The following is a 27739-nucleotide window of genomic DNA, read 5'->3' on the forward strand; positions in this document are numbered from 1 at the left end:
CATACCCTAATGGGCAGCCAAGCAGGTAGTCCTATGATAGTCAACAAGTATTGAGTGGCTATAAAGACTAAAATACCATCTTGGTCCTAAAGGAGACTCCGTTGGATCAGGGTATAGCACATTCATGGGATGAAGTGGTGATGCTTACCTTGCTAGATGCTTTTATCTGGTTAGAGAACTGGAGCCCCTTTTGAGTAAGTACTCTCAAATAGTTTTTAAACATTTTTTCCAAGAGTACAAACTTTTTCCTAGCTCAAAACGAATGGTAAGTTGGCTGGGGATGGATGTAGCCAAGTGGAGCCACAGCCATCCTAGAGGAAGCAATCACATTAATATAAGTATGATGTGTGCTTTGAACTGGAGAACTTCTTTAGGAAACTGTCTGGGGATATTAATTAAAGCAGAAGATGACTAGCTTTGTTTGCCATTAATCACTGTAAATCTGTCAAGAATTTCAAGAAGAAACAGGGCATCCTTATTAAACATTAAAATGAAAAGACATATTTATCTCGGTCATATTCATTTGAGTTTTGGATGCAGTGCAAATGCTTCAGACTTTGTTAATCAGGAAACTTTGCTTTTTCTTTTTTTAAATGGCAGAGAGAGGGAGTGTGTAGTTTAAGTTCTTAGGTACCTTTTGTTTTGTTTCTCCAGAACCAATTCCGCCTTTCCTAATAAACACACCATTAGGTGTTGTTTACTGTTTTTAAAAGGTTGTGCTATATGGAATTGTTTTTATGATGCCTCAGGTCACATATAATTATAGATGTCTGGAGCTCGAAAGGGAAAAGGGAGGCAGGGAAATCTACCCCGTCTGACCTCATGGTGGGATCAGGTCCTGATAAAGTAAATCTGGATTATTTTTTCTTCAGGCTCTCCTAATTTATTTCTTCTCCCTAGATAATCTCAACTAGATGTGTGGTGTTTCTATTACATAAAGATCTTATTTATAAATTCCAGGGCAACATCCTTGTGCTCAAGATAACGGTGGGTGTTCACACATTTGTATTGTGAAGGGTGATGGTACAACCCGATGTTCTTGCCCAATGCACCTTGTTCTGCTTCAGGATGAACTATCCTGTGGAGGTGAGTCCTTCCAGTTTGTGTTGCCTTACATGAGCCTCTAACAGGTGGTTGGGATGGCCTTCACATTAGCACCATGCTTCCCTCTGGGAAGGAAAAGCAAATACCACAAGGGGTGGAGTATTCCTGTATACAATGTCTTGAATAATACTTTTCCAGACTGAGTATCTGGATAACATTTTGGTCTCCATGAATGAACCTGTCTTTGTGAATGGTGTTAATTAACTCTCAGGCAAGAAGGCTTTTCAGATATATGGATTTGTTGTTAACTAAAAGGATGCTGGTTTATTTCAGATTTTTTTATTCTGTGGTCTGTAATCCCATCTGAGACAGCTAAGCATTTCATCCCCCGTTCTCCCAGACGTTGTCGTTGTAATGTTTTCTATTTGACATGCAGGTGGCTTTGAAAACAGCTAAAAATAATGGGGCTGGTTCTGTTTAATCAATCCTGTGTGGTGTTGTACTTTAAAGCATACCGCAACACTTGTGTGGCTTCCCCAGGACCACCCGTGATAAATATATTGCTCATGGTGAGACGTATTTTTAAGTTAGCAGCTGTGAAAGAGTCAGCAGAGGGAGTCCAGAGCACTGTTTTTGTGAACCTTGCCTAAGGGGCTTGTAAAAATAAATACCATTTTGGGTGAGGTAAGACACAAAAACTATACAACACTGGACAAAACTGCCTCAATGACTGGACTGAGTTTTAACAAGGGAAAGACTAACACAATGAGGATCAACTAGTCCAAAACCACCATCACACTGGGAGGGGATGACCTGGAAGATGTGGAGTAGTTCACCTACTTGGAGAGTATTATGGGCAGAGACAGAGGAAGAGATAAGGATATCAATGCCAGGATAGAGAAAGCAACAGCTGCCTCCAAAACTCTCCATCCCATATGGAGTTTGCAAATCTGCAAAGATGAAACTGAGGCTCTCCAATACAAACGTGAGGAGTGTGGATGTGACACCTGGTGTACCAAAATCTTCAAATCACAAGCTACAGACAGGTGTTAAGCAGGTGGCTGAGGTAATCCTTCACATCAAATGGCAAGACTTTGTCACAAATGAGGAGCTTTGGAACAGAACAGGGCAAGAACTGCTTGCCTATCAAATCAAGAGAAGAAAGTGGGGATAGCTAGGGCACACTCTCAGAAAACCATCATCTAGCACAGTCCATCAGGGTCTTAAAGGAATCCACAACTAAAATACAAAAAAGGAAGACCTTGGGCAAAGTGGAGAAGTTCTACCGAGATTTAAGGACAACACTGGAGTCAGCTAGAAGTTTTGTCCCAGGAAAGAGTGAAGTGGAGGAGACTTGTAAATAACCCATGCTCCACTTGGAGTACAAGGTTTAAGCAGTAGTAGTAAGACACAAAAAGCCGTGGTTAATATTTGGTAATTCTTTATATCGTTGTTACTATCTCTGGCAGGTTCAATTTAGGAACTCCTAATTCTGCAATAAGTATAAACAGTAAGTATTTCAGTCTGCTTCTTGGCACTATGCCAGAGGAATGTCATTGGCACCCTTGCTGGCATTCTCTGTGGAGTCCGAGGGGTTTGGGGTGCATCTTCTAGATGAGAATGTAGGCAGAGCATTCTGAAAGGAATTGGCACCGTGCTTGCCTGGTCTGTGGCTAAACAGAGGACTTCAGTCTCTAGGGTACTGATTTGTCAACTTCTTTCCTCTGCTAAATTCACATAACCTCTTACTTTCAATGTGCGTTTAAGTACTGAAGAGTCTTGCATTGAATTTTTTAAGTAGCAAGTTGTTTTTACAAAATGTCGTAGGATTTTCTGATTCTGGGATCTTCTGCTTGGTGTACCTTCTACCCTTCCTTCCTCCCATGCATGTCACTCCAAACTGCAAATGGGGACTCGCCATTATTAGAGCAATACAAGATGCTGCCTCTGTGGCCAGGGCCCTGCTGGCTGAAGGAGGAGAGGAGAGCAGATCTTAGGAGCTTAATTCTTTGTTGACTTTTCGAATGGATTTGTTGTGCAATTTTGCAGCCAGCAAGACATGTGGTCACACAGTGGGGAAAAAAAAACCTAACCTAATCCAGATATTTTCTGAGTGCAAACTTAATGATAGGCCAAAAAGGGCCTCTTAGTTTGTTGTTGGGTTTTTTAATGCACGCTTACTACATAAGATTAACAGTTACTGTAGTAAACGTTAAATAACTGTTAACAGCTGTGTTGAGATAGCTGGAGTTGACTTGGAGCAGCTTTTTCTTGTATTTTTAAAACAAGTTTGACTGAACACAGTCAGAGGGCACATAACTAGACATTGAGTCACGGCACATCCATCTGCTGCACATTAGATCCTTTTAATGTTTTCTATACAATTACTGTTGAATACTAAAAAGAAAGTGAGCCATCTTTTATGTACACAGTGGAGTTGCGGGAAAGGGAGAAAAGAGGAAGAGAAATACTCTTTGTGTTGACTTCAAGTAATCCACTTTGAAGACTTAATGAAGTACCAGGGAAGGATACACTGTGCTGTTGAAAAGGGCGTTGGTGGTGGGGAATTGTCCTTTGAATTTTGCATGTATATATTTCTTCATTCCATCTTCGTGCCAGAGAGAACTCCAGTGATGTGAGCTTTCACTCTGGCATATGAAACTCAGAGCTGCTCACGTCACTGAGGAAGAAGAATGTCTCACATGGAGTATGTTAGTCAGGTTCAAGTTTTCCTACCTCTCTCCTCTTAAGTTGCACCGCTTTTAGGCGTGGATTTTACTGATGCGTTCATTTGGGTTTGTTTCTGTTCTTTAAAAGAACCTCCAACATGCTCCCCTCAGCAGTTCACCTGCTTCACAGGGGAGATTGACTGCATTCCAGTGGCCTGGCGCTGTGATGGATTCACTGAATGCGAAGACCACAGTGATGAAAAGAACTGCCCTGTCTGCTCAGACTCCCAATTCCACTGCGAAAGTGGACAGTGCATAGACAGCACCCTCCGATGCAATGGAGAGGCAAATTGCCAGGATAACTCAGATGAAAAGAATTGTGAAGGTATGTGAATGCTTGAGAGTTATACATCTGATTATCTTTAAAAATCTGGCTCCTGGTTGATAAAGCACTAGACTAAGAGCCAGATCTTGATTTGATTCTCAGCTTTGCCACTTGTTTACTGTAACAGCAACGAAGGGTCCTGTGGCACCCTATAGAGTAACAGAAAAGTTTTGAGCATGAGCTTTTGTGAGCAAGTGAGTCTGTGCTCACGAAAGCTCATGCTCAAAACTTTTCTGTTAGTCTGTAAGGTGCCACAGGACCCTTCGTTGCTGTTACAGATCCAGACTAACACGGCTACCCCTCCGACACTTGACACTTGTTTACTGTGAGTTTGGGCAAGTCGTTTTGCTTTTCTGGGCCTCAGTTTCCCCAAGTGTAAAATGGGATAATGACACCAACTGATCTTTGTACAGCGCTTTGAACTCTACTGATAACAAACGTTGCTATTGAAGAATGAGATCTTATTTGAAAGGCTAAAAATCTCATAGCATTGTTACTTAGTTGTGTGTTTAAGCATATACTGATAATAGCTCGTTGAATACCCTCTTACTAATTAATCCGAACTGGGAAAATTAGATTTATATCTGTTTATTACATAATATCTGAAAGCGATGGAATTTAAATGTGTGAGTGTGTGGATGGGTAAGAACGCAGACAGATGAGCATTTTGCAGATGTCCTCCACCTGCAAACTCCAGCAAAAGGCATTGTGCAGAGCATGGTGTGTGGGAGAAGTGATGCCAGGATGCCAAATGTGAACCGCCTCCAGTTTTTTAAGTCGGGGGTGTGGGGGTGTTTTTGTTTTTGTTTTTTTACTAAATTTAGGTGAATTTTCTGTTGGTTGGAGTCTGAAGTCCTGTGTGACTAAAACAGATGTGACACAGGCAGACTGTCCCATGTCCATCCTACTGCCCTGCCAGTAAGTCTCTTCCTTGGCCTGGAGGGACTGCTTCTGACTATGAGGGGGTAGACATTTTTCCACATCCCTTCATTCCTTTTCTGAGGCCTTAAACTCTGAATCTAAAAGACTGCTTTGTAGTTGGTTGCTATGATCAGGGCTGAGCATACAGGCCCTAAGCCAGCCTTCAATTGGGAATTAATGACCTAAACCAGATTTCGACAAGCTGACTGATTCTGAATGAAAGTCTCCGTCTCCACTATTAGTCGTGAAAGCCATCCAGTCTTTCACATTGTTAGATTCTGATTCTATTTGTAGCTTGTAGTTAGAGTGAGAAGCTTTGGGCTGCAAAATTTAAAAATAGTAATGCTGATATGGGATTGTCCTGTCTGATCAGTGTGAGAGAGAAAGGTGTGTTTTTCCTCACTGTAGCCAGAGCTTGAAATAAGTTACGCAATTTGTACAACACCAATTGTATAATTTATTTCGAGTTAATTTATTCTGAACTTGGTGAACATCTACATAGAACCAATGTTGAAAATGAGGCTATTTTGAACTTTCTACTGCCCCTTGTACGATAGGAGTACCAGAACTAGAATACTGCGCTCGCAGTAGCGCTGGTATTTTGAGTGTGGTGGTTAGCCACGGAGTTGTTGTTTTGGGTCATATTTGTATCTCAAAATAGCAACTACAGTGTGGTCATATCCTAAGTGGTCAGCTCTTATTTCCAAGATGTCACTATTCGGGGAAGCTGTACCTATATTCTCCCTTGGTGGTTCAGCAAGGGCACTGAACCTCCAGCTGCTAGATGTTGCCTTTCTGGACGGAGACACACCTCTCACTCCCTTTTGTGTGGTATATTTCCAGGCTGAACAGTTTCCTGCCTTTACTTTGTCACTTCCAGCTAGAACAATCTGTTTTGTCTCCTGTTCAGACAGAGAGACAGTAGAGTGATTGCTTCAGATGTAAGTTACCACACAGCTATTTCTAAGCGAGCCTACTCTGTTCTGAAGCTAAAGAGCATTATAGAGAATTCATATTTAAAATGGGATAAGAGTCCTACACACGTGCTAATAAACTTACCAGGCATCAACCCAGCCTAGGGGTTTTCTTTTGGTTGCAAGTTCATCAGAGCTTCATTTCAGAAAAAACAGTTTTTATGAGACCTCAGTAGACCAAGGCCTTCCGGTCCTCCCCAGATAACGGGGCAGTCAGTGGCATCCTCCCTCCCTGTTAGATAAGACACTTATTTCTACAAGAGCATATACACAATTGCATTTTTAATATATATTGTATCTCAAAGGTACTAACCCTATTTCAAAAAGTTTTAACTTCAATAAAGTTTGTCTTAATTCTATTAGTATGACAAGGTAGAACCACTCTGTCACATACCAGTCCAGCAATGATATTGACAGTCATGCAGTATATGAAACGTACTCTGAGCAGTTGACACACATTATTACCCAGAGTGCAGGACTTCCAGATAGTTATTGTTCTGTTCAGTTTTTTAAAGAACCATGCAATAATTAGACATCTTTCTGCTGTGTTAGTCTGCCATAATGTTGTGCCTTAAATTGGTCCCTGTCCTTAGAATTTTCAAGCTGATGTCTTGCCACAGAACCTTTGGTTTAGCCTCTTGCTTACTTCAGTTGGAGAGAGCTCCCAAACTTACATGAAACAGAGGCAAAATATGGGAAAAGCAAAGGCTATGTCAAACTCAGCAAACCTGTTTATAAATTAAACACTTGTAAGTCCTTTTCCTCCCTACAGGAGTATTTTAATAGTCACACATTCAGGTATGCACTCTGAATTGGGAGAGTTCCAGGCCCCCTCTTCTGTCTTCCACATGTGGGTTAAAATGCAAATGTCAACAAAAATATTTTGTCCAGTGGACTAGAATTTTGCTGATGTATCAGGAAGGACAAGCTTAGCTGGGAAAAGAGGGTGTAAGGATAAGAGGAGGGTGTTAAAAGGAATTTTTAACCTTTTTTTTTTAAAAGAATTAACCATACTTTCATAGCTTGACAAGTTCTTATAATGTGAGCCTTTTTATCTAATTCAGATATTTAATATATAGTGTGGATAGTAATTGTAACTTGTGTACTTCCTGTGAATTGTATTCAAGGTTAGTTTCCTATAAAGACCATGGCTGTCTGCCTCTGAGTTCGTTCAGCCCAGGATACTATATTTATTACCCAGCGACAGGAAATAACATTCTCTGGTTATCCCTGTGTTACCCTTCTCCAGAACCTTTATTTTCTCCTGACATTGAACATTTCTGGACTTTTTTCCACCCCTCTCCAGTACTTTGTTTAACCGATCAGTTCCGCTGTGCCAGTGGGCAGTGCATTGGGAAGAACAAGAAATGCGATCACAACTTGGACTGCAGTGACAGCTCAGATGAGCAAGGATGCTGTAAGTGTCAAACGTGAGATAGGAAACATGGTTGCAGCAAGTATATATGATTGTTTACCTCCTCAATGAGTTGGGATTTGCCCTGTTGACCCACTGTTAAAGCCACATGTATTAATTTTAAGGTGGGTGTTCTTGCCTCATGTGTACTCAGTAATTAATACGTGGGGATCATTAATTGACAAGACTAATTGACGTTGCTCTTTTTATAGTGAAAAGTCTGTTTTTCTGATGTCTGTCTGATTCAAAACAGTTAAAAATTTCTGCCTTTTTATATTTTAAAAACCCCTGCTTTATAATACACTTGTATGCATAGATGGAAACACTCTTCTGTGCTGTAAGAATCTCTACACAATGTCCTGCGGCTGTCATAACCATTCTGCTCTGCCTCATGGTTCTTTCAGCCACAGAATTCACAAGAGATACTTGAAGAACATTGAGTGCTCCTGGCTCTGCACACAGAAATATGCTAAAAAAGTTTCCTTTGTGCCTAAAGTTGATGTAATTATCTGGTTTATATTTGCAGATTATCATTTATGGAATATAATATCACTTGTGTCTGCCTGACTTGAAGGCCTCCAGGGCCCTAGAAAAAAAGCTATAGGCCAGTCAGAATAAATTTCAGCCTTAAAGTTCACTGGCATCCTTGTGGCATTATTAGAAATTTTAAAGGGGAAATCTCATCTGTAATAACAAATTGATTTGCTGTACACTTTTAATGACTAAAACACAAATATAAAACCAGAACTGACCCTTAGTTCTTTATCTCCTAAATTTACTTCTGAAATAAGTGAAATCTCCCTTTACTGGCAGTAATGGGAGGATAAGACACGTACTCATGGGCCATACACCAGGAGGCACAATCACAAACTTGCACCTCTGTCCTCTTACACTGACCTGAGCCCGTTTAATAACTTTTCAACTGTTTGTAATGGGGAGGGAAGGAAGGAAGGAAGTTACGTCCATATGTTCACTGGGATAAAGTTGTAGCCAGTTCTGTTCTGAGTGTGGACAGGGTCTTATTTTCTCATCTCTGTAGATACAATAGAAATGGGCGGCAAAGAAATTGCACCAAACTTTTAGAGCCAGACTTCCGGGAACAAGGATATGGGTTGATGAATAGCCACTTAGCTACCCTGGTGTATATAAGACACAGACTGGAATAGGTAAATGCTTTGATACCAGCTCCTCTTGCTGGATCTCAAGGTGTGGTCCAATTATTGTCCATTGTTCTGAGAAATGTCACTGCTCACAGTTCGTGTTCAGGAATGGCATCCGTGTCTTACAGCTGGTGGGCTTATAATGACACTTCAGGGTGGCACTGCCTTGCAAAGATAATGCTTCTAGGACAGGTGATCAGTTACCATCAATCTGAAGTGCGCTGAGGACAGGTTAGGACTCTTTGTATATGCTGCCCAGACATTGCTTCCTTGGTTCTCCTATTTAGCATCAGTGAATGCTGGGCCATGAATAATAAACTCCTAGACAGCAGAGGAGCCAAGATAAATTATATTAATTAAGACAATGGTCTTTTGTGCTACGTGCATATGTTACTTAGGTGAAATGTGAAAAATAGCTGTCTTTAATTGTGGGTAAAAGGGTCATCCAAACCTCTAATGGCCCATGCTGCGTGTTTAGTTAGAAGGCTGTTGTAAGTGGCTTGGCAGCTCAATAGCATAGGCTTCCAATTTTGAGATTCAGTGGGGTTGGGGCAGGAGAGTGGCATAAAGGCTAATCTTAGTGTATCTGGAGTTGTTGGAACCTAACAAGGAAGTTATAGAATCTGATTTCCTTTTCCTTGTTTAGACACAACAGAGGAGCCAGCACCACAAGCCAACAATACTATAGGCTCAATCATTGGAGTGATCCTCACCGTTTTTGTGGTTGGAGCAATGTACTTTATCTGTCAGAGGGTGTTGTGCCCACGCATGAAGGGAGATGGGGAAACGATGACAAATGACTATGTGGTACATGGACCAGCCTCTGTACCACTTGGATATGTGCCTCACCCAAGCTCTCTGTCAGGGTCTCTCCCAGGTAAGTAAGCTTTCTACGCATTTAAAAATTACTTTGGTTTCCTTTTCTTGCCTCTTAATGACACCATGTAGTTATACTGCAAGGTCCTGTGCGCATTTATCAGGGAAATAGGTATTTGTACCAGCTACATAGTTCTGTGCACTCAGTCCTTGGAGGAGAGGACTGAACCCTCCAAGTTGTATTACTTAATTGTTGTTTGATTTCTAACAGTGCCACCCACAAACAGCCGAACTGCCTGTAACAATAGACGCATACCGAGGGTCCAGTTCTTTCACAACTGAAATTGATCATCTTCTGTGTATTGGCCCCAACAATTCTATGCAACAGGGTAGGCTCAGTAAACAGAGAATTAAATCAACAGGAATTTGGATGGAATATAATCACTCATGTTGACTGGGAATCGTCCCCTCTCAGGGATAAATGCCTTATATTGTGTCCTTGTGGAGAGTTCTAAGGGCTTGTTACTGAACACACGTAGTTGTGTAAGCCAGCGATGGGAAGCTGGGCTGGTGAGTGGGCTGCATGAATGGCCCTCCTACTTTTCAGTGGGCTGCAAGATTGCCATAACCATGACAGTCTCCTGGGTTGGTGGAGTGAGGGGTTGCTAACTGTACTTGTGTGCCTAGAATTTTCAGGGTGTGCCAATTTAACTGTATCAGCACTTTGATTGGATACAGAGGGAGCAAATAGCTCTCACAATCAATGATGTGTGCCATCAGCATGCACCTCACTTCACGGGCCTTTGCTTTATGTGCCTGCCCCGTTAGTATTACCGATAAGAAAAAACCTACAAGTCAAAGTCAGTGAAATTTGGAAACTCTGGGGGGGGGCAGGGTTAAATAAAATGTGTCTCATGCCACACCACTGATTTAAGTTCTATTAAACAGCATTATACAAACAGCAGCCAGAAGTTGTAGCCTTATCTAAGTCACAAAATTGCACTTAGTTTTTTCTTAATGTGCAGGACTCTTGTATCTGTTTCTTTTCAAATAATGAGGTTTCATTAGTGAATGCCCAGTCTTTTTAATGAAGTCCTTACTCTTGTAGCTTTATTCTGATCAGATTGGAACACAGAGGAGGCTGCAGAAGTAGTTTGTGAGCCTGTTGTGGGATTATATTAATGCATCAGACTCTTTTGCCTTCCAGTGATATGCCGCTTTTCATAAGAGGGAGCTTTGAGCTGAATTTTTGCTGGAGTCCAGAATTTGTTCACATGCCTCTTCCCCTTCTGCCAGGCCTCCATCCCAGTCTCCTTCACTGTGTTACAAAAGCTCACTTTGTGGAAAAGAGAGAACAAAACCTCTTTCCTTTCTCATGCATGAGATGGGCAACGTCCGTTTACTATTTTATTCTTGAGTGCGGAGAGCACTGAAGTGCCTTCTCTCTCCCTCAAGCCTTTCACAGGCATTCAAGTGCAAGGAATCAGTTTCTCTTTTCATGATCTGTTGTGTGTCCCCGTGCCAGGATCCAGAGTTCAGCGGCTAGAACGTCAAGCCAGCATGTTTATCCACTGCGTAATTTCATTTCCCTTTTCCACCAAGGAGACAAGGATAATTTAATGCAAACCACTTTATTTGTTCATTTTTGAGTCATATGTTTATAGGGCCTATATTCTGTAGAGAGATTTTAGTCTTAATCCTGTCCTTTGTTCATTTGTGCTTTCAAGATTTTAATATTGACAATATGGAGTGTCTGTCATCATCTTTAGGAATGTCTCGTGGTAAATCTGTGATCAGCTCCCTCAGCATTATGGCCGGAAGTAGCGGGCCCCCTTATGACAGAGCCCATGTCACAGGGGCATCTTCCAGCAGTTCTTCGAGCACCAAGGGGACGTACTTCCCTCCAGTAAGTCACACATCTCATGCATGGATATCTTTCAGTCAAGTAGCCATGCTGGGCTGGGTTTGGCTTGTGGACAAGGGTTTTGTTTTACATTTCTAGCCTAACAAATCTGTTGGGTTGGGTATGGAGTGGGTGAATGTGTAGGAAATGTGCCTGCACAGCATGCTCTTTTCCAAAGCTGCAGAGAAATGTCTTGCTCACTAAAAAGCTCAGTAAGGGGATTTAGTGCTGGTGACCAGGTGTTGAATTGATTGTCCTAGAGACTAAAATCCCCAAAGTTGGCATGAATGAATCATCACTAAAAGAGAGTCTATTGTCTGTAGTCCTTACAGGAGTGCTAGTTGGAGTGGTGGCTTGCATGCTATTAACACCATATTGTTGCTGGTTTTATTAGCATAGCACCTAGGAACTGCAGTCATGGACCAGGGCCTCATTGTTGCAGTGGCTTTACAAATCAGGGGCGTAGTCCACCCACTCAACATCCAGACTCTCTGTCCACCCCAGCCCTGGCTCTGCTCTGGCCCCAGCGCTTGCCCAACTTCACCCGCACTCCTGGCGGTGCAGCCGGGGAGGGGGTTACAGTGAAGGAGCTTACCTTGCTTCGCCTGGTGCTGCTGCTGGGGAGTGGGACTGGGGGCTTGGCCTGCTCTGTCCTCCCACCTCTGCTCACGTCAGTGATTGGGTTGAGGTCTAGGGGCTTAACCCCAGTTCCGCCTGCCTGCCTGCCCATCACTGCAGCTGGGAAGTGGGGCAAGTCACTGCACCCCAGCCCAGCTCCCGGAATGGAGTTCCAGGTGGGCAGAGCAGCCTAAGCCCCTGCTTCCTGGTTGTTTGTCTGGGGCATAGAGGTGCCCAGCCAGAGTGCCAGTTGCCCCCACAAGGCTGGTTGGGGAGAAGAGGCAGCCCTGATTCCTCTTGGCTGATCTTTCCTGTTCCCCTTCCCCTCACCCTCCTGTCATTGCCTGCCCACGCAAGTGTCCTGTCCTGGCAACCCCACTGGTACAAGCAGAGCAAAAAGTGAGTTCAAGTCTTGATGCTAAGTAACCTCGTCCTCCTGTAGCAATTGGTACTAGCAAGTACGTTTTAGATAACCCGCAAACAGCCATCAAGTGGTGATAAATTGGGTTGTTGTCAGTATGGGCTGAATTTGATCTTCTGACCATGATGTTAGAGGCCTCATAACATATTTCCCCTGCAGTATTTATTTCACTGCAGCTGAAATATCCTCTGTCCTGTAAGAGCTGGAAACTGTTCAGCCATATAGAGAAGGAGGAGGGGCAGTAAAATAAGACTGGAAATGGCACTGTGTCCGGTGACTGTAAGCTGGTTGTAGCAGTCATCGGCCAGGTTGCCTAGGATAGCAGGGTACTACCCGATGGCAGTGTAGTATTGAATTTCCTGGTTTGTGTTTACTTTTCAGCAGTAAATACTTCAAAATTGTAACCGTCATCAGCTCCTTAGGAGAAGAGCCTAGTAGTAGCCTAGATGGAAATAGATGCAAGCAGTGTTTGCAAGATGTTGAGATTATAGAGAGGAATTTACCCTGGGGAAGAGGCTAGGGCTTTGTCTAGGTGTAACACTGAGCTTTGCCTTAAGAAGGAAAGGTGTAAACTACAGACAGGTATCTTTAATATTGGCTGTATTTAATTTTGTATTCCTCTTTAATTTTGTTGTCTGTTAAAAATGTCCTTTTCCTTTTTTGAAAGATTCTGAACCCTCCACCGTCACCAGCTACAGAACGCTCACATTACACCATGGAATTTGGTTATTCTTCAAACAGTCCTTCCACTCACAGATCGTACAGGTAATTATTGGTGCAATAACTTCAATCGGGATCAAAGCCTCATAGTACTAAGTGCTGTACAGACATAGAATAAAAGACAATCTGTGCCCTAAAGAGTGTATAATCAAAGACCCTGATCCTGTAAACAGATGTTATACAGATGTTCAATTTTAATCACATGCATATCCCACTCTGTCTTGCTCATGCCATGTGCAGAGCAACATTCCAGAGGTGCAGTTGCAGGCCCATAAGCCATTTCAAGAGCCATCCAGTTTACCCTTAAATCCATATTTGTGGGGCGAGGTGGGGCCAGTGTTTTTCCTGCGCTGTGAAATGTTCAATGGTTTGGATGTTCTCATCACAGTCATAAGAAAAGGAGTCTTTGATTTTCCACTTGTTAATCAAGCAGCCACATCTTTTTCTTCGAGTGATTGCTCATGTGCATTGCAAGTTGGGTGCATGCCCAGTCACCGGAAGCTTTTTGCCCTATCCAGTAGCCATAGGGTTGGTGCGGCACCCACTGGAGTGGCAATGATATGGTGACTAATACATGCACCACCTTTCCTGTCGTGTCTGTTCCCCCCACCACCACCACCATTGGTTCCTTTTCACCGTGCCTGTCATTTGCTGGAGCTCTCTCTCTTTCCTTTCTTCATTGGGCTGGTAGACATTACCCGTAATTTGGTGTAAGTTAGTGTAAATACTTGTAAATAGTTTTTAGATGGTGTAATTATCTGTAAATAGTTAGTACTTAATTAAGTATCGGAGGGGTAGCCATGTTAGTCTGGATCTGTAACAGCAACAAAGGGTCCTGTGGCACCTTATAGACTAACAGAAAAGTTTTGAGCATGAGCATCGGGGGATGACTGACTCTTCAGGTTTCAAGGCCTGTTCCAAAGGTGGCAAACAAATTCCCCAGAGCGACCCACCCAGGTCTTGAGTTGCCTCAGTGAGGTACACCTTGGAGAATGTTGTTCCATCTGTAAGGCCTTCAAGCCTAGGACTCTAAAAGGCAGAGCACAACATTTAAAAGTCCTGCTAATGGAGGCAGCCTTGTCCCTGGAACAGCTCCCTGGAAGATGTGTCAGCAGAACATTTATGGACCACGAATGGTCATTACACCCAGACGTGCGGCATTTAATCCCCCATAAGTTGGGGCATCCCCAAGTGGACTTATTTGCCTCCCGTGTCAGCATGAAGTGCTGGACATTTTGCTCTTAACAGAATCGGAGTCCCGGCTCTTGGGCAGATGGTGTTCAGCATTCACTGGTCAGGCCCTCTGCTTTACACCTTCCCTCTGGTGCCACTCATCCACAGGGCCCTACTCAAAATTCAGTCAGACTGGGCATCGGTCATCCTAGTGGCCCCAGCATGGGCCTGGCAGCACTGGTATTCAACCCTCCTGGAACTGTCCATCTGCGGTCCAATGACACCCCCATCATGGCCAGACCTGTTGACACAGGAAGAGGGGAGACTGCAGCACCCCAACCTTCAAGTGCTGCACCTCACAGCTTGGAAGCTCCATGGTTGAAAGCTGTGGAGCTGTCATGCTGGGGACCAGTGAGAGACATTCTGTTGAACAGCAGGAAGCCCTCCCCGAGGGCAACATATGTAATGAAATGGAAAAGATTTTTCTATCTGAGCAGCTCTGATTGTGGGAAAGGCAGATGGGTTTTGGAATAGATTTTCCCCGGTACAGGCTCCGATACCAGCTATTTTGCACGACTTCCTGCTCTTTAGTCAAGAGGGGTTGTCACTGTCTTCCATCAAGGTGCACTTAGCAGCTATCTTGCCCTTCCACTCCGGGACAGGTATGTTGTCGTTCTTTTCAGACTCGGTGGTAAAACGGTTTATGAAGGGCCTGGAGAGGGTCAGACCACAGATGTGACCCCCTTTGCTGGTGTGGGACCTCAATCTGGTATTGTCAAGACTCATGGGGGACCCTTCAAACACCTTGCTTCCTGTTCCCTCCTATTTCTTAGTTCCAAAACAGCATTCTTGGTGGCCATTACTTTGGCCAGAAGGGTGTCTGAGTTGAGGGCACTGACGGTGGACCCACTCTATATGGTATTCCACAAGGACAAGGTTAGGCTGAGACCCCACCCAGCATTCTTATGGTGGTCTCTCCCTTCCATATGAACCAGGACCTTTCCCTCCCCGTCTTCTACCCGAAACCTCATGCCGCCTCCCCAAGGGAGCGGAGCTTTCATACCTCGGATGTTCGAAGGGTGCTGGCCTTCTATATGGACTGGACCAAACCTTTTCGGAAGTCTCAGCAGCTGTTTGTCATGGTGGTGGCAGGATGAAGAGCCTCCCAGTCTCCTCCCAGTGGATCTCCTCCTCAACAGTGGCCTGTATTAAGGAGTGCTACAAGCTGGCAGGGGTCCCCCTGACTCCGATCAGAACTCACTCTTCCAGAGTGCAAGCATGTTTTGGCCCAGGTTGCTATCCAGGACATCTGCAGGGCAGCCACCTAGTCCTCCATACACACATTTACGGCCCATTATGCGCTGACACAGCACACTAAAGGTGACACTACAGTAGGCAGGGCTGTCCTACATTCCATCCGGGGCTCCCACCTCGCCTCCTAGGCATCGGCTTTTATTTATCCACTTTGTAATGCATATGAGCAATCACTCGAAGAAGAAAATCTATTCCAAAACCCATCTGCCTTTCCCACAATCAGAGTAGCTGGCAAGAAGGAATCAAACGGGTGGGGTGGGTGGTGCATATCTTGGTAGCCATATTGTTGCCACTCCAGGGGACACCACACTGACCCTATGGCTACTGGCTTAGGGCAAAAAGCCTCCTGCAACTGGGTATGCACCAGTATACACGCAACTTGGAATGGACATGAGCAACACATCTCCAGGAACACCAGTTACAAAACAGGTACCTGTCTTTTCCATGGGTTCCCATTCAGTTTGCATAGCTGGTCAAAACTGAGAGGGCAGCTTATTGGGTCTGTAGTCCTATGTTTGTTTGGTTGTGGTCCAGAGATGTTGCCATTCCCTGGCTGGACCCACAGACTGGAAGTGGTCATGTGTGGTCTACAGTGTGCTGTGTTATCTATAACCTACTGGGTAGGAAGTTCTGGATAGTCTTTGGTTCATTTAAGTTCCTGTGCCATGGCTGTATCTCAACAGATAACTGGAAGTTCCATGTTTGCTAATAAAGCCATTGGAGAGATGTTGATTTTAGTTTCCCTGAGTCTTGTGGTTTGATTTCAGCTGCCTGTCCACAAGTTTGCTCTGGAAGTATCTTATCCACACCAGTGCATAGTACTCTGCAGCTAGGTGCATGGGGTGGCCAAGGTCAATCTCTGAAGTACTAGAGCAGCTGATTCTCTGTGTTGATGTGAGTCTTAACTTTATAGGCTGTTTTCTTGAGGTGGTCATGAAAGGTCAGCATTCAGTGAAGAATGACACTGAAATATTTTGACATTGGGTCATGCTACATAGTCTCACCACAAGATTTGATGGTGTTTTATGGAAATGTTAAGTAGACAAGTAGGGACTCAGAGTTTGCTCAGGTTTGGTTTCAGCCGTCACCTTTTAGAGGTGCTCCTCCATGGTCTTAAGGTGAGTTGTAAAGGTCACTTCACATTCTTCAAAGCTAAGGGCCTGTGCTTCAAGGCCAAATCATCAGCATACTCAAACATCTGTAGTCTCATTTCAGGCGTATCATGTATGTATACATTGAAAGCCAAAGCAAGTACAGAGCCTTGTGATAGCCCATTGTTCAAACAGCACTACTTGCTGGTTTGACATTCTAGGTGTATTCATGTTTTTTGGTTGCTAAGCATGGTGTTCAGCCACCTCAGAATCTGCACACGGGATCACTTTGTCTAGCTTCAGCAGAACGTCGTCTTTCCAGATTGTGTTATATGCGCTGAACAGTTTGATTAAAGCAATATCGGCCTTAGTTTCCACCGGAACCCAGCTCCAATGTTCGTAGTGAGGGTCAGGCACTGGTTTCAGTAACCTTGGTGTGATCCAAAAACAGCTTGCGCCTTGGGTAGACTGGCTTCTTTCCACACACAGAGGATTACACCCGTCTTCAGGATGTTGGTGAAAAGCTCCATTGCCTGTTTCCATACTGGTGGATCCACATTTTATAGGAACTCAGGGTAGATGCCATCTTCTCTAGCTGCTTTTCCCAATTCCATGACTGCCCTGGCTGTATCATTCTGCTTGTGAAGGGCCCAGACCACTGGAATAGCAGCACATCTGTGGACCTTACCTGCTGGGGCTAATGCTGCTCTTATCTATACTATTGTTCGTTGGCTGGCTGTTTTGAAGTTTCCAAATGCTTAGTGGAAACGGCATTGGTTCTCACCTGTGGTGTAATAGCATGTGTGGGATTTGCAGCCCTCAAGTGTCCAAGCAGGTTCCAAGTATGTCTGCTCCAGAGCATATCCCTAGGGAATGTTGTTCTTCATGGCAGAGATGAGGAGCTCAGTAAAATGGTCAAAAGTTTTCATCATTTGGGGAATGTGGGAGAGACGGTGTTTTTCACTGTCATGGTGAAAGTGGCCCAGGTGCCTTTTTAAAAGTTCCAGGACAGTTCTAGTTTGGGATTTGACTGCTATTATGGGTCTGACCAGAGTCTTCAGAAAATCAATTGAGGAAGTCCATTGCAAGGGCATTGGTGTGCCTGGTATCATCTTTAGAGTTGAATGTCAGAACAGGGTAATATCCTAGACCCCATCTTGCCAACTGAAAAATGATGGGCTGTTTGGCATCAAAACAGAGAAGCATATAATTTGCTGATACCTGTTGTGTCAGTCCTCTGCCTGGAAGATTGTTTGCAGTATAGCCTCATTATGTGTGGTGACTGTTAAAGTTGCCCACACATAAGCAGGGCCCTGTGTATTCAGCAGATCTGGTTGAGCCCCCAGTGTATCAAGGAGATGATATCCCTTCAGGATGGCCAGCTGGGCAATGCACACTGCAATGGTAGTTGTTCCTTTGTGCACTGTAGGCAATAATACCCAATTAGTTGATCTCCCCTGTGATGTAAGTTGCCAGCCCCCCTTCTGGGTGGTAATTGTTGGTTGTAAGTTTAGAGCCTTTGGTTTTGTAGCAGCAGGCCTTATCTTCATTTGTGACATTGATGAGGTCATCAGTGTTGGTGATCATTATTTTCTCCAGCAAGTCACCCTTGGGCTGTGAAAGGCCTTTCGCATTCTGTTGGCAGATCTTTAATCCAGGTTTGATCTGCCTAATATGTTGGCTCTAAAAAGGTGGTCCTACTGGAGCACGTGCATAAGTATCTGAAGGATCGGGACCAAAAAACTAAGGCAAAATGCAACAAGTGTATAAGCAGGACTCTTCTCAAATGTGTATCGTTGAAGGACATCCGTTGTTTTTTTGTCCAGACCTTGTCTGTTTCACATAAGCTTGCTGCCCCACTGGTTGATTATAATATAACCGCAAATAGTCGTGAAACAAAAGACCATGAGGGAGACATTCACTCTGGAAGTATGTATCAAATACTGTTTTAAGTTTCTTGCATGAATAATTCGTTTGGCACCTTGGCAGCTTGAGAAAGATGGCAGGCAATGCCTAGGAAAGGAAGGAGAGAGACTAATGTTGTAGGGATAATGTAGTACATCACCTAGCTAGTGCATAATTATTTCTGATTCTGCAATGGAGTTTCAGATTTTTTATTTATATTTAAATATAGATCCTTTGTAAACCATTTTCCCATTTGTTTTTACTGGGGGGCTGGTGGATGCTAAAGAGGAAGGTTCACTGTTCAGTGTGTATATATTTCCTCCCCTGCCCCCTTTAAACCATGGCATATTTCACTGTTTGTTTATAGACTTGTAAACGTTTGCCCCTTATTTTTATGTCACGTAGTGTGAGTGCACAAACTCTCCTTCCCCAGTATATGGCTGTTTATCCTCTTCGATGTCCATAGTTGAATGTTTTAATGTATTGGGTTTTTTACCACAAACTAAAGAAGAGGGACACCTTTCCACACTGTGGTGCTTGCCGCCTAGCCTACCCCAGGCAAAGAAGCAGCACTGGTTGACTATCAGAGGGAACTGTGTATCTCTAGCAAGAACAAGTTCCTCCTGGTGAGCTGGTGGATAATGAACTTATTGGGGCTCAAATATCTTCAAAAGATAGGGCCAGTGTATTGCCAAAGGTCAGACTGGGTGTTCATGGTGGCCCCTTTTGGCCTTATGACAAGCCTGTGGAAGAGACTGGCAACACAGAAAGCAAACCAGCATCAAACCTTGGCAGCCACATAGGTAACTCTGATCATAGATAGCTGATGTGATGTTGAATCTCATTAATGATACTGAGCATGTGGTGTGCGGGATTCGGTGGTTTTAAAACTCTGTCCAATGCAGAAATACATCCTACTGCTGCTTCTGATCACCTTGTCTTTCCTATTTTCCGGACACTGACCTAGAGCAGTGGTCCTCAACCAGTGGTACCCACAGCACTGCGGGTACGCAGAGATCTTCCAGGGGGTGCATTAGCTCATCTAGATATTTACCTGCTTTTACAAGAAGCTACAGAACATGCACCAGCACGAAGTGAGAACATAAGCTGTTCTTCAGTAGTACTGTGCTGTCATGCTTTACTTTTGTCAGATTTTTAATCAAGTTGTTTCCAAGTGACGTGAAACTTGGGGTCTGCAAAAGAAGTCAGACTGTTCAAAGGCATACAGTAGTCTGGAGAGTTGAAAACTACTAAGCTAGAGGAATTTATCATCTAATTTTGGGACAGAGATGCTGGCCGTTGTGGCGACTGCAGCCTGTGTCTTGGCAACAGAAGTTGTTCTCTGTATGTGCAACTTGATTTTTTTTTTCTTGTACCCACCTCAGACGTGTGTTCTGATAGCAGCACATGGGAACTGCAGCCAGGTTAGCTGTTGAGAGAGATGATGATCTTTCTGGCTGCAGTAAAAATCACATGAGCTGCGGATTGTGGTCCAGGGTTAAATTAATCTGCAGAAGATAGTGGAAATAGAACTAAGCCACACACTCTGTTTTCCTCCAAATTCCCATCCCTTTTGTACCTGCTTGATCTTGGTTGAGTCTTTGATATCTGGCCCAGAGTTATGGCTAATTAGTAGAACTGGGCAATATATTTCTGATAGTAATTTTTTGCTGAAAAATTCATACTCAGGTCAATTGAAACATTATAAATTGGTACTGGTTTTGGCAAATGGCTTCAGTCAAAGAAAAAAAACTGACATGTCAAAACTATGGATTTTGACATTTCTGAAAAACATTTCAGGTTTTTTTGGCTTGCTTCACTGGGGGTCTTAAACACTGTTGACAAAAATAAGGAGGAGTTGATGGGATACCTGACTTCAATTGGCTTTTCCGCAACTGGTGACTGCTCTCACCGTTAGGCTACTGAGTATAAGCTTGGGTCATCACTACCTGTACCTCAATCCTCTTCCTCCTCTTGGATTTGTTAAAGGCACATTAGTCCACTTGTTAATTTGGCTTTCTGTTTCTTTTGCTTTTATTTAAAAAAAAAAAAAAAAAGAGCAAGAGAAGAAAGGCCGCCCAAAATTGAAACATCTTCTGATGTGAAATGAATTAGTCTGACTTTTTCCAGTGCAGGTATTCTGAAAACTTTTCGGGTTGTTGTCTCCAGGACAGGTTTTTTTAGGGAGCCTCGATTTGGAGGTACCAGCCCTCTGAAAAATCTCAGTTCTGCTAATTAGTGTTCCCTTCATGAGCAATACAGCTGAACTGCCTCCTTATATCTGAGTATCTGGCTTTCCGTTTCTCATTAAGTGCTGACATCTCTCCTTTGAATTTCCTTCCATAGCTACAGGCCATACAGCTACCGGCATTTTGCACCTCCCACCACGCCCTGCAGCACGGATGTTTGTGACAGTGACTATGCCCCCAGCCGGAGGGTCATGACGGCAGTGGCTAAGGGCTACACCAGTGATTTGAACTATGATTCCGAGCCTGTGCCCCCTCCACCGACGCCACGAAGCCAGTACCTCTCGGCGGAGGAGAACTACGAAAGCTGTCCGCCCTCCCCATACACAGAACGGAGCTATTCTCATCATCTCTACCCACCGCCACCATCCCCCTGCACGGACTCCTCATGAGGGGAGCCCCCCCCTTTCCTTAACTGCCTCCAATACAAAAGTGTAAATCTAAATTGTCCGTATTGGGGAGGGGGGAGGGGAACTGTTGAAGACAGATGAGGCAGGACAGTGTACAGTTAAAAGCTATTAAATGGGGTGGGGAAAACTGGAGATATTTGTACAGAAGAAGAAAAGGATATTTATATATTTTCTTAAACAGCATCTGCTGCTTGTGCCATAAGAAATTTTTGTATAAAAGAATAGAAATTTGTACAAATTTATTTTTGCAAATGGAACGAAAAACCATGCCTTAATCCAGTGAAGTGACCGAGCATGTGAGAAAATAGAAGGACCAGGACGCATCACTGTCCAGTGAGGCAAAGCGTGGGGTTTGTCAATACCAAAAAAAGTTTTACAAATAATAATAAAGAAGTCCATCTCAGAGCAGCATACCATAGATACTTGGAAGTAGCCAAATAACCTCTGTATGAGCTACGGAGGGCCAGCAGTGAAAGGGAAACTTGAAGAAAACACAGGACAGATACTAACCATACACAAAGGGCTTTGTTTTCTACAGGAATACAGCAATCATAGCAGTGACTATATGTTACAATACTGTATTGTGTGTGTACAAATATAATGAAATATTAGAATATATTGTCACACACTTTTTAAAAATCAACATGAATCTGCATTGTTTTTTGCCTACATTTGTATCATCCCCCATTTTAAAACTTTCTCCATTGCTGGAATTAAGTAATTTTGTTGGGTACTTTTTTGGCTTCCGCCTACCCACTTCTCATCTGCTTTCTCCCCAGAGCCATTTTGTTAAATCAGATTGTCTTGTTTAAAGTGCTTCTAGAATTGGGCAAATGAAAGTTAATCCACTACATTTTTATTAGCTTTACATTGCAGGGCCATATTACGTTTAGGGTTTTGTTCATTCTGTTGATACCAGAGAATTCCATGTTGTGCGAGGGTCAGCCCAGTTCTCATGTAATTGACATGGGTAATATGAATATACCTGAATCATTTTAGTCCCTTAAAAATTTTTTTTTCTGCCCACAAAATGTCAAATATTTTCGTATCACATATAACATAGACAACATATTTATAAACTACAAATTTAACCATAAATTGCTAGTTTTACTGTAAATGAATCCTGTATCCTTGCAATATTTTCAGTGTATAGTTAATATCACAGTATACAAATCATTTATATAATACGTACATATATATATATATATATATATACATACACACATATATATATTTATATTAATTCCTAGTAAGGAAGCATTTAAACATTGTCATTGGGGGGCTGGGACACAATCTATAAGAAATGGAATTTTGATCATTACAGATGTTTCCCCAACTATGTTAACTGTTGATGCTGTGTTCACATTAGGTAAACTGATATTCTCAGTATGATTTCTACATACCTCCCTTGCGTGACGTGCGATTCATACTTTAGTATTAACCACTGTGAACGTCAAATCTTAAGAAATTGTTAACCAAATCATGTTATAGTAGCATCTTGCATTTTTGTATCTCTTTATTTGGCTCCCTTCCAATTAGAAAGGGATAGCGTGTGTTCATTTTAACAGTTTGCATGGATTGAAGGGCAACATACAGGATCTTAACTCTTCCTGACCCCAGTGTGGTGTTTAAATTGAACAGCCAGAATGAGTGGAGCTCACAGCAAATGTGATCTTGGGAGGCTTTACAAATCTGACTTCTCATTGACCTTTTTATGGGAGTTGCAGGTCCAAAGAACAGACCCTAGACCTTACCTCGTCACAGAGGATACTGAGGGACACCTGCTTTGAATTACGGGCGCTCAGCATTGATGTTATAACTTCATACGTGCCAGAGAGGTTTATTGCTCTGTTACTGTCAGTTTCTACTAAGACATGCAGGCCAAAAACATTCTAGTTTTAAATCCTTTAAATACTCTTCAGGAAGTTTTGAACAATTCTCGGCCATGCTGCATTTCAACTTTGACTGTTGGAGCCTCTCTTGGTTTCTGCTCTAAGGGAGACTATGAAGTTGGGAATTCTCACTGTACCTTTCCAATAACTGAAGATACATGAACTGAAACTTTGTAGCAAAGTATTTTTAAGAAATTCTAGATTGTCTTCACTATTGGAATTGTCCATTGGGTCAGGTGCATTGGCTTTTGAGCTAATAACATGAGCTTTGTTCTAGGTACCTGAGAATTTTTGTAGCTGTTTCTTTGGCTCTTCCTGTTGGTCAAGAAACTAGCTTGCAGTCTCTAGGATGGATGTTGAAGGTATTGTGAGATATAAAAATGCAGTCCCTTTATAGGAAGAGCAGGAGAGTGTGAGCCGGGGCTGGGTGCTGATCAGAATTGAGACTTCTACGTTGTTTACATTTTAAAATGTGCAGCATTCCGCTGGGGTTCACATGTGGAAACTTGCACTAATGAACTCAGAAGAATATTGCATTGTTATATCTCAGTCCAAGAGCTTGTACTGTGATGTCAGTGGTCTCTACTTGCAGAATGCTTCAGTGCATCAATTTCTGTTTGTTTGAAAAACTCTGAGGTGGTTCAACTTAAGCTGTGGTATCCTCTTCCTTGGAGAGTCACGCTGTCCCTTTGAGACTGCCATTTTACAAGGATTTTCTGCAATGCTTGTTACACTTGACTGCTGGAGAGATTTGTTTTAGAAGAAGTAGCTCTGTTCAGGCATGTCGGCAGGGGAGGAGAGATAATGGGGCCACTTGTCCCAGGGCCCGGCTCTTCAAGGGGACCCAGAGCTCCGGCTGGTGCCACCACCTCTGCTACTTTAGCAGCAGTGATGGCTGGAATTCCAGGCCCCTTTGTACTGGAACATTCCTGGTGGATAAAACAAGGACTGATTGACACACAGACTGAACAGTCTCTCTCCCTTGTCCATCAAACCAGGCACAGCTTGTGCTGTGTCTATCCCCTATAAGAGAGCACATGCTTTACTGCTTTGAAATTAACTAAGAAATTAAGTTTCAATTCCACTGCACATTCGCTCCAAGTTAGCTAGATACCTTCATGCTGAAATTTAAGGATGCATGTAAGTACACCCTGGGCATGCACGCTTACAATTAGGCACACACAAGTACCTTTCTGACTGAGAGCCAGATACTGTGGGACATTTTACTTAAGTGCCCCAGGTGTAGTTTTTCCTGCCTATTATCAGAATATCTGTACACGTGGAAATAAAGTAATATAGTTGAACTGGAGGGAGCAGAAAGAGGTACAGCTTTTAAAAAAAGCCCGGAACACATTTCAGTAAATGTGGATATTGTTGTTCCCCCAATGTATTCCTGCCATATCATGTTGCACATTAAAAGGAACATGTATAGGGGTTCTTCATTTGTCTTAAAGCCAGGAGATTTAATATGCAAAGACCTACATTAATGGAACTTTTTAATTGTTTCCTAATGTTAGCATTTTAAAATGTCCATGAATCCAAAATTCAGCCAAGCTGCCTACCTATATACACACTAAGGTAGTATCTGAAATTTGGTAATGCAGAATTTATAACAATGGATTAGATTTGCTATGGGAACTGTAACATACAGTTTCCCATGTTCTAAATCTCAAACATAACATGCACACAGAGCTTTGCTAATAAGCAGATGCCTGATTGTGAGAGCCAGTGATTTTTCTCCTTTCCCACTCCCACCAATAATGGTAATAACTAATAATCCAACAGGGTCACCCTGCCACACTGAAAACAGGTAGTGGCAGCTTGTAGTATTGTCTCATGGCCTAGTTTTTATTGCATTTATTAAATATACTACAGAAAATTTTCTACTGTAGCCACAAGAAACTAATGCTCTGTCACACTTGACAAAAAGAAAAAAATCCATTATGTGATATATTCACATAATTGATAATTAATGCAAATTTATAAGTATTTTCTGTGCATTTTACAACTACGCGGAAACCAGTCTGTGTCAGATCTAGTTTACTGATATATGAAAGTATCATTAAGCTGCTTGGTGCCAGCAGATCTTAGGCTCCATTTCTGGTGCTTGAAAGGGAATGCAGAATTTCTCATTTCTGGCATTGTTGGGCTTTGGTGATGATCTGGTCTCCAAGCTGTACATCTACCTGTACTATGAATGCTTTCTAGCCGTACTCCCCGACATGAATTACACTCCCAAACTGAGCTCTGTTTATGGCCTATGTTTCCTCTTTTCTTTGTAGGGTTACCGTCTGTCCCATATTATTTGAGACACCAAAAAGGCATCCTGACTTATTTTTTTAAAAGTGATTAATTGTCCCGTATTTGGGCCCTCCCCTGCTGACCTTTTCCGCCAGCAGCTAGCTGCACAGGCACAGCTGCTGGCAGGAGTCACTTCCCCCAGTCTCAGGGAACTGGGGGCAGCATGGGCAGCTGTCAGCTCCCCAAGGAGTGTTGGGGGAGGGCCGGTGGCTGCCTCTTCCCCAGGGCTCCCTGGGAGCACTGGGTGGCTGCTGCCTGCTTCCTGGCTCCCTGGGGCATGGAGGAGCCACCCCTACTCCCATATCTCCCTGTCCCTTTTTGGGGACAGGGAGATGTGGTCACCCTACTTCTTTGAATATGTCCAATCTATCCAAATTTTATTCAAAGGCAACTTTAATGTATATTTCCAGTCTTCTCAAGTTGACAGGCACTATCTGAATGAATTTTAAATTTCCCCATTTTAGAAGTAAATGCTAAAACTATGAAATGCTTGGGTGAGTTCAGTTAAAAATGGCATATGGAAAGTAACAGCCTACATGTTAGAATCGCATGGTGTAGGGATGGGCAGAATCTGTCTTCTGGATATGCCAAGCAAACAGTGGATTACCTTTTGCTTCTACCAGAAAGAATCAGTACATATGTTACTGATTATTGAATGCAATTTATATTACTGTCCACCGCAGCTTTTCTAACCCTGGAATTTTCTTGCTTTGGAGAGGATTTCATTTTAAATGTAAGCTTCAATTTATTTGCCATGTTGAATGTGCATCAAGAAAATTAATTGGCAGTAGTTCTGTAGCTGGTACGTGCAAGGCAGGCACACCATATTCCAACTTTTGTTTAAGCAGTAATAGTTCAAAATGCTATCAGAAATTGTGGAATATTGGGCAAATCTCTTCAGTAATTTAAGGGAAGATGTCTTTGATGGGTTTGGAGTGTTGCTAAAGGAAAATTAATTGGAGTTGGGAAATACAGCTCCAGAGTTTTAGGGGGCACAATTGGCAAAGAAGGTTCCATCTGGAGGTTACCTTTAAAGTACAGTGTCAGGGTGGTATTGTTCAAGTGCTGTCCTGCACCGTGCCGCATCTGTCAAGTTAGGAAAACCTGAAAGACTCATTAAGTCAGGTGTAGCCTCGAGCCAAACAGTTAAGCCAATAAGTGAGAATGAAAGACTCTTTTGTAAAGAGGATACCACCAGACCTAAGGTGAACTAGCCTTATTTGCAAGTGAAGGATCTGGTGCTGCTTTCAGATTTTTAATCTTTTTTTATTTTTATTTGTTTTTATTCTTTTTTTTGGTAAGCTTTAATCACTGTTTGTCATTGTCTTAAAGCCAGCTGGTGTCTCTTGTTCATCGACTTTGGTACGATGGTGCTTTGCGAGGATGTATTTATATTGTAATGACCAACATTTGGTCAGCCCTATCCACTCACTCACTAACTTTTTGTGTATGTGTAAAATAAAGTGCTTGACTTTTAAGCTGTATATAAACCTTGTACAAAAACCCCTTTTCAATTATTACTATAAACTGAGTTGTAACAAATGAGATGTTGATTTTTATAATAAAATTAAGAGTGGAAAAAAGAGTAACTTCTGTTTTGCTGCATTGTGTGCAAGAAGGGGAAGGAATTCTCAGGTAAGTTCAGCTTCCACTGAATGTCAGAATGTCTCTGATGCAGGCTCAGATTTTGCAAATGCCAATGCTTAATTTAAAGCTTACACACAGAATTACAGTGACAGGAAAATGTCCTACTGACTTCCACAGCAGACTGTTTCTCTCTCTCTCAGGTACTTACCTATTCTTTGTCCTCCTCCTTCCCCACTTAACATCCATGCTACCACAATATGGATGACCTCACAATGTTTAGTGTATACATCTTCACAGCACTGAGGCAAATTAGTACTAATACCTTCATTGTACAGATGAGAAACCAAGGCACAGTGAGACTTGCCCAATTTAACATAGGAAGTCCTGGGCCAATGGTTCCTGACCTGCAGCTCCGGAACAGCATGCAGCTCTTTAAGGATAACTTTATGGCTCCCAACACTATAACTGCAAAGTAAAAGCAAACAAAAAAACCACCCTTCTGATTATTTTCAATAAATGGTGAAGTCCGAAAGCCCCAAAATGAACAATGTGGTCTCAAAAGGTTGGATAAATCTCCCTTTAATATGTGCAGTACATTGTGGGATATGATACTGTACCTGTGTTTTGATTGTGCTGCCAGTAAAGTCTTGATTTTTTGAAAAGGAAACTTACAGCACCCCTGCAAAGGTCAACATCCATTTTAGGAAGGAAAACCGAAATTAAACATGAAATAAAATTGGCATAATTAAAGCGGGGTTGGAATTGCTTCAGAGAA

The 27739-nt window shown here is 42.8% G+C and overlaps 1 protein-coding gene across 2 annotated transcripts in view; it reads left to right on the forward strand.

The window, feature by feature from the left end:
• The window catches only part of LRP6 (LDL receptor related protein 6), a 191193-nt gene extending 164243 nt beyond the window's left edge, over positions 1–26950 (forward strand). Inside the window, exons 17-23 of one of the 2 annotated variants that reach the window (XM_075003269.1) lie at positions 961–1086; positions 3862–4098; positions 7300–7410; positions 9214–9444; positions 11153–11289; positions 12993–13090; positions 20875–26950. In XM_075003269.1, coding sequence (XP_074859370.1) covers positions 961–1086; positions 3862–4098; positions 7300–7410; positions 9214–9444; positions 11153–11289; positions 12993–13090; positions 20875–21166 — 1232 coding nt within the window. In that variant the 3' untranslated portion in view covers positions 21167–26950. The remainder of the gene's footprint in view (positions 1–960; positions 1087–3861; positions 4099–7299; positions 7411–9213; positions 9445–11152; positions 11290–12992; positions 13091–20874) is intronic. The other variant, XM_075003277.1, reaches the window with a different exon arrangement.
• The last annotated feature ends 789 nt before the right edge of the window (positions 26951–27739 follow it).

Source organism: Carettochelys insculpta, chromosome 1 (genome assembly GCF_033958435.1).
Source record: "Carettochelys insculpta isolate YL-2023 chromosome 1, ASM3395843v1, whole genome shotgun sequence".
Taxonomy (NCBI): Eukaryota; Metazoa; Chordata; order Testudines; family Carettochelyidae; genus Carettochelys; species Carettochelys insculpta.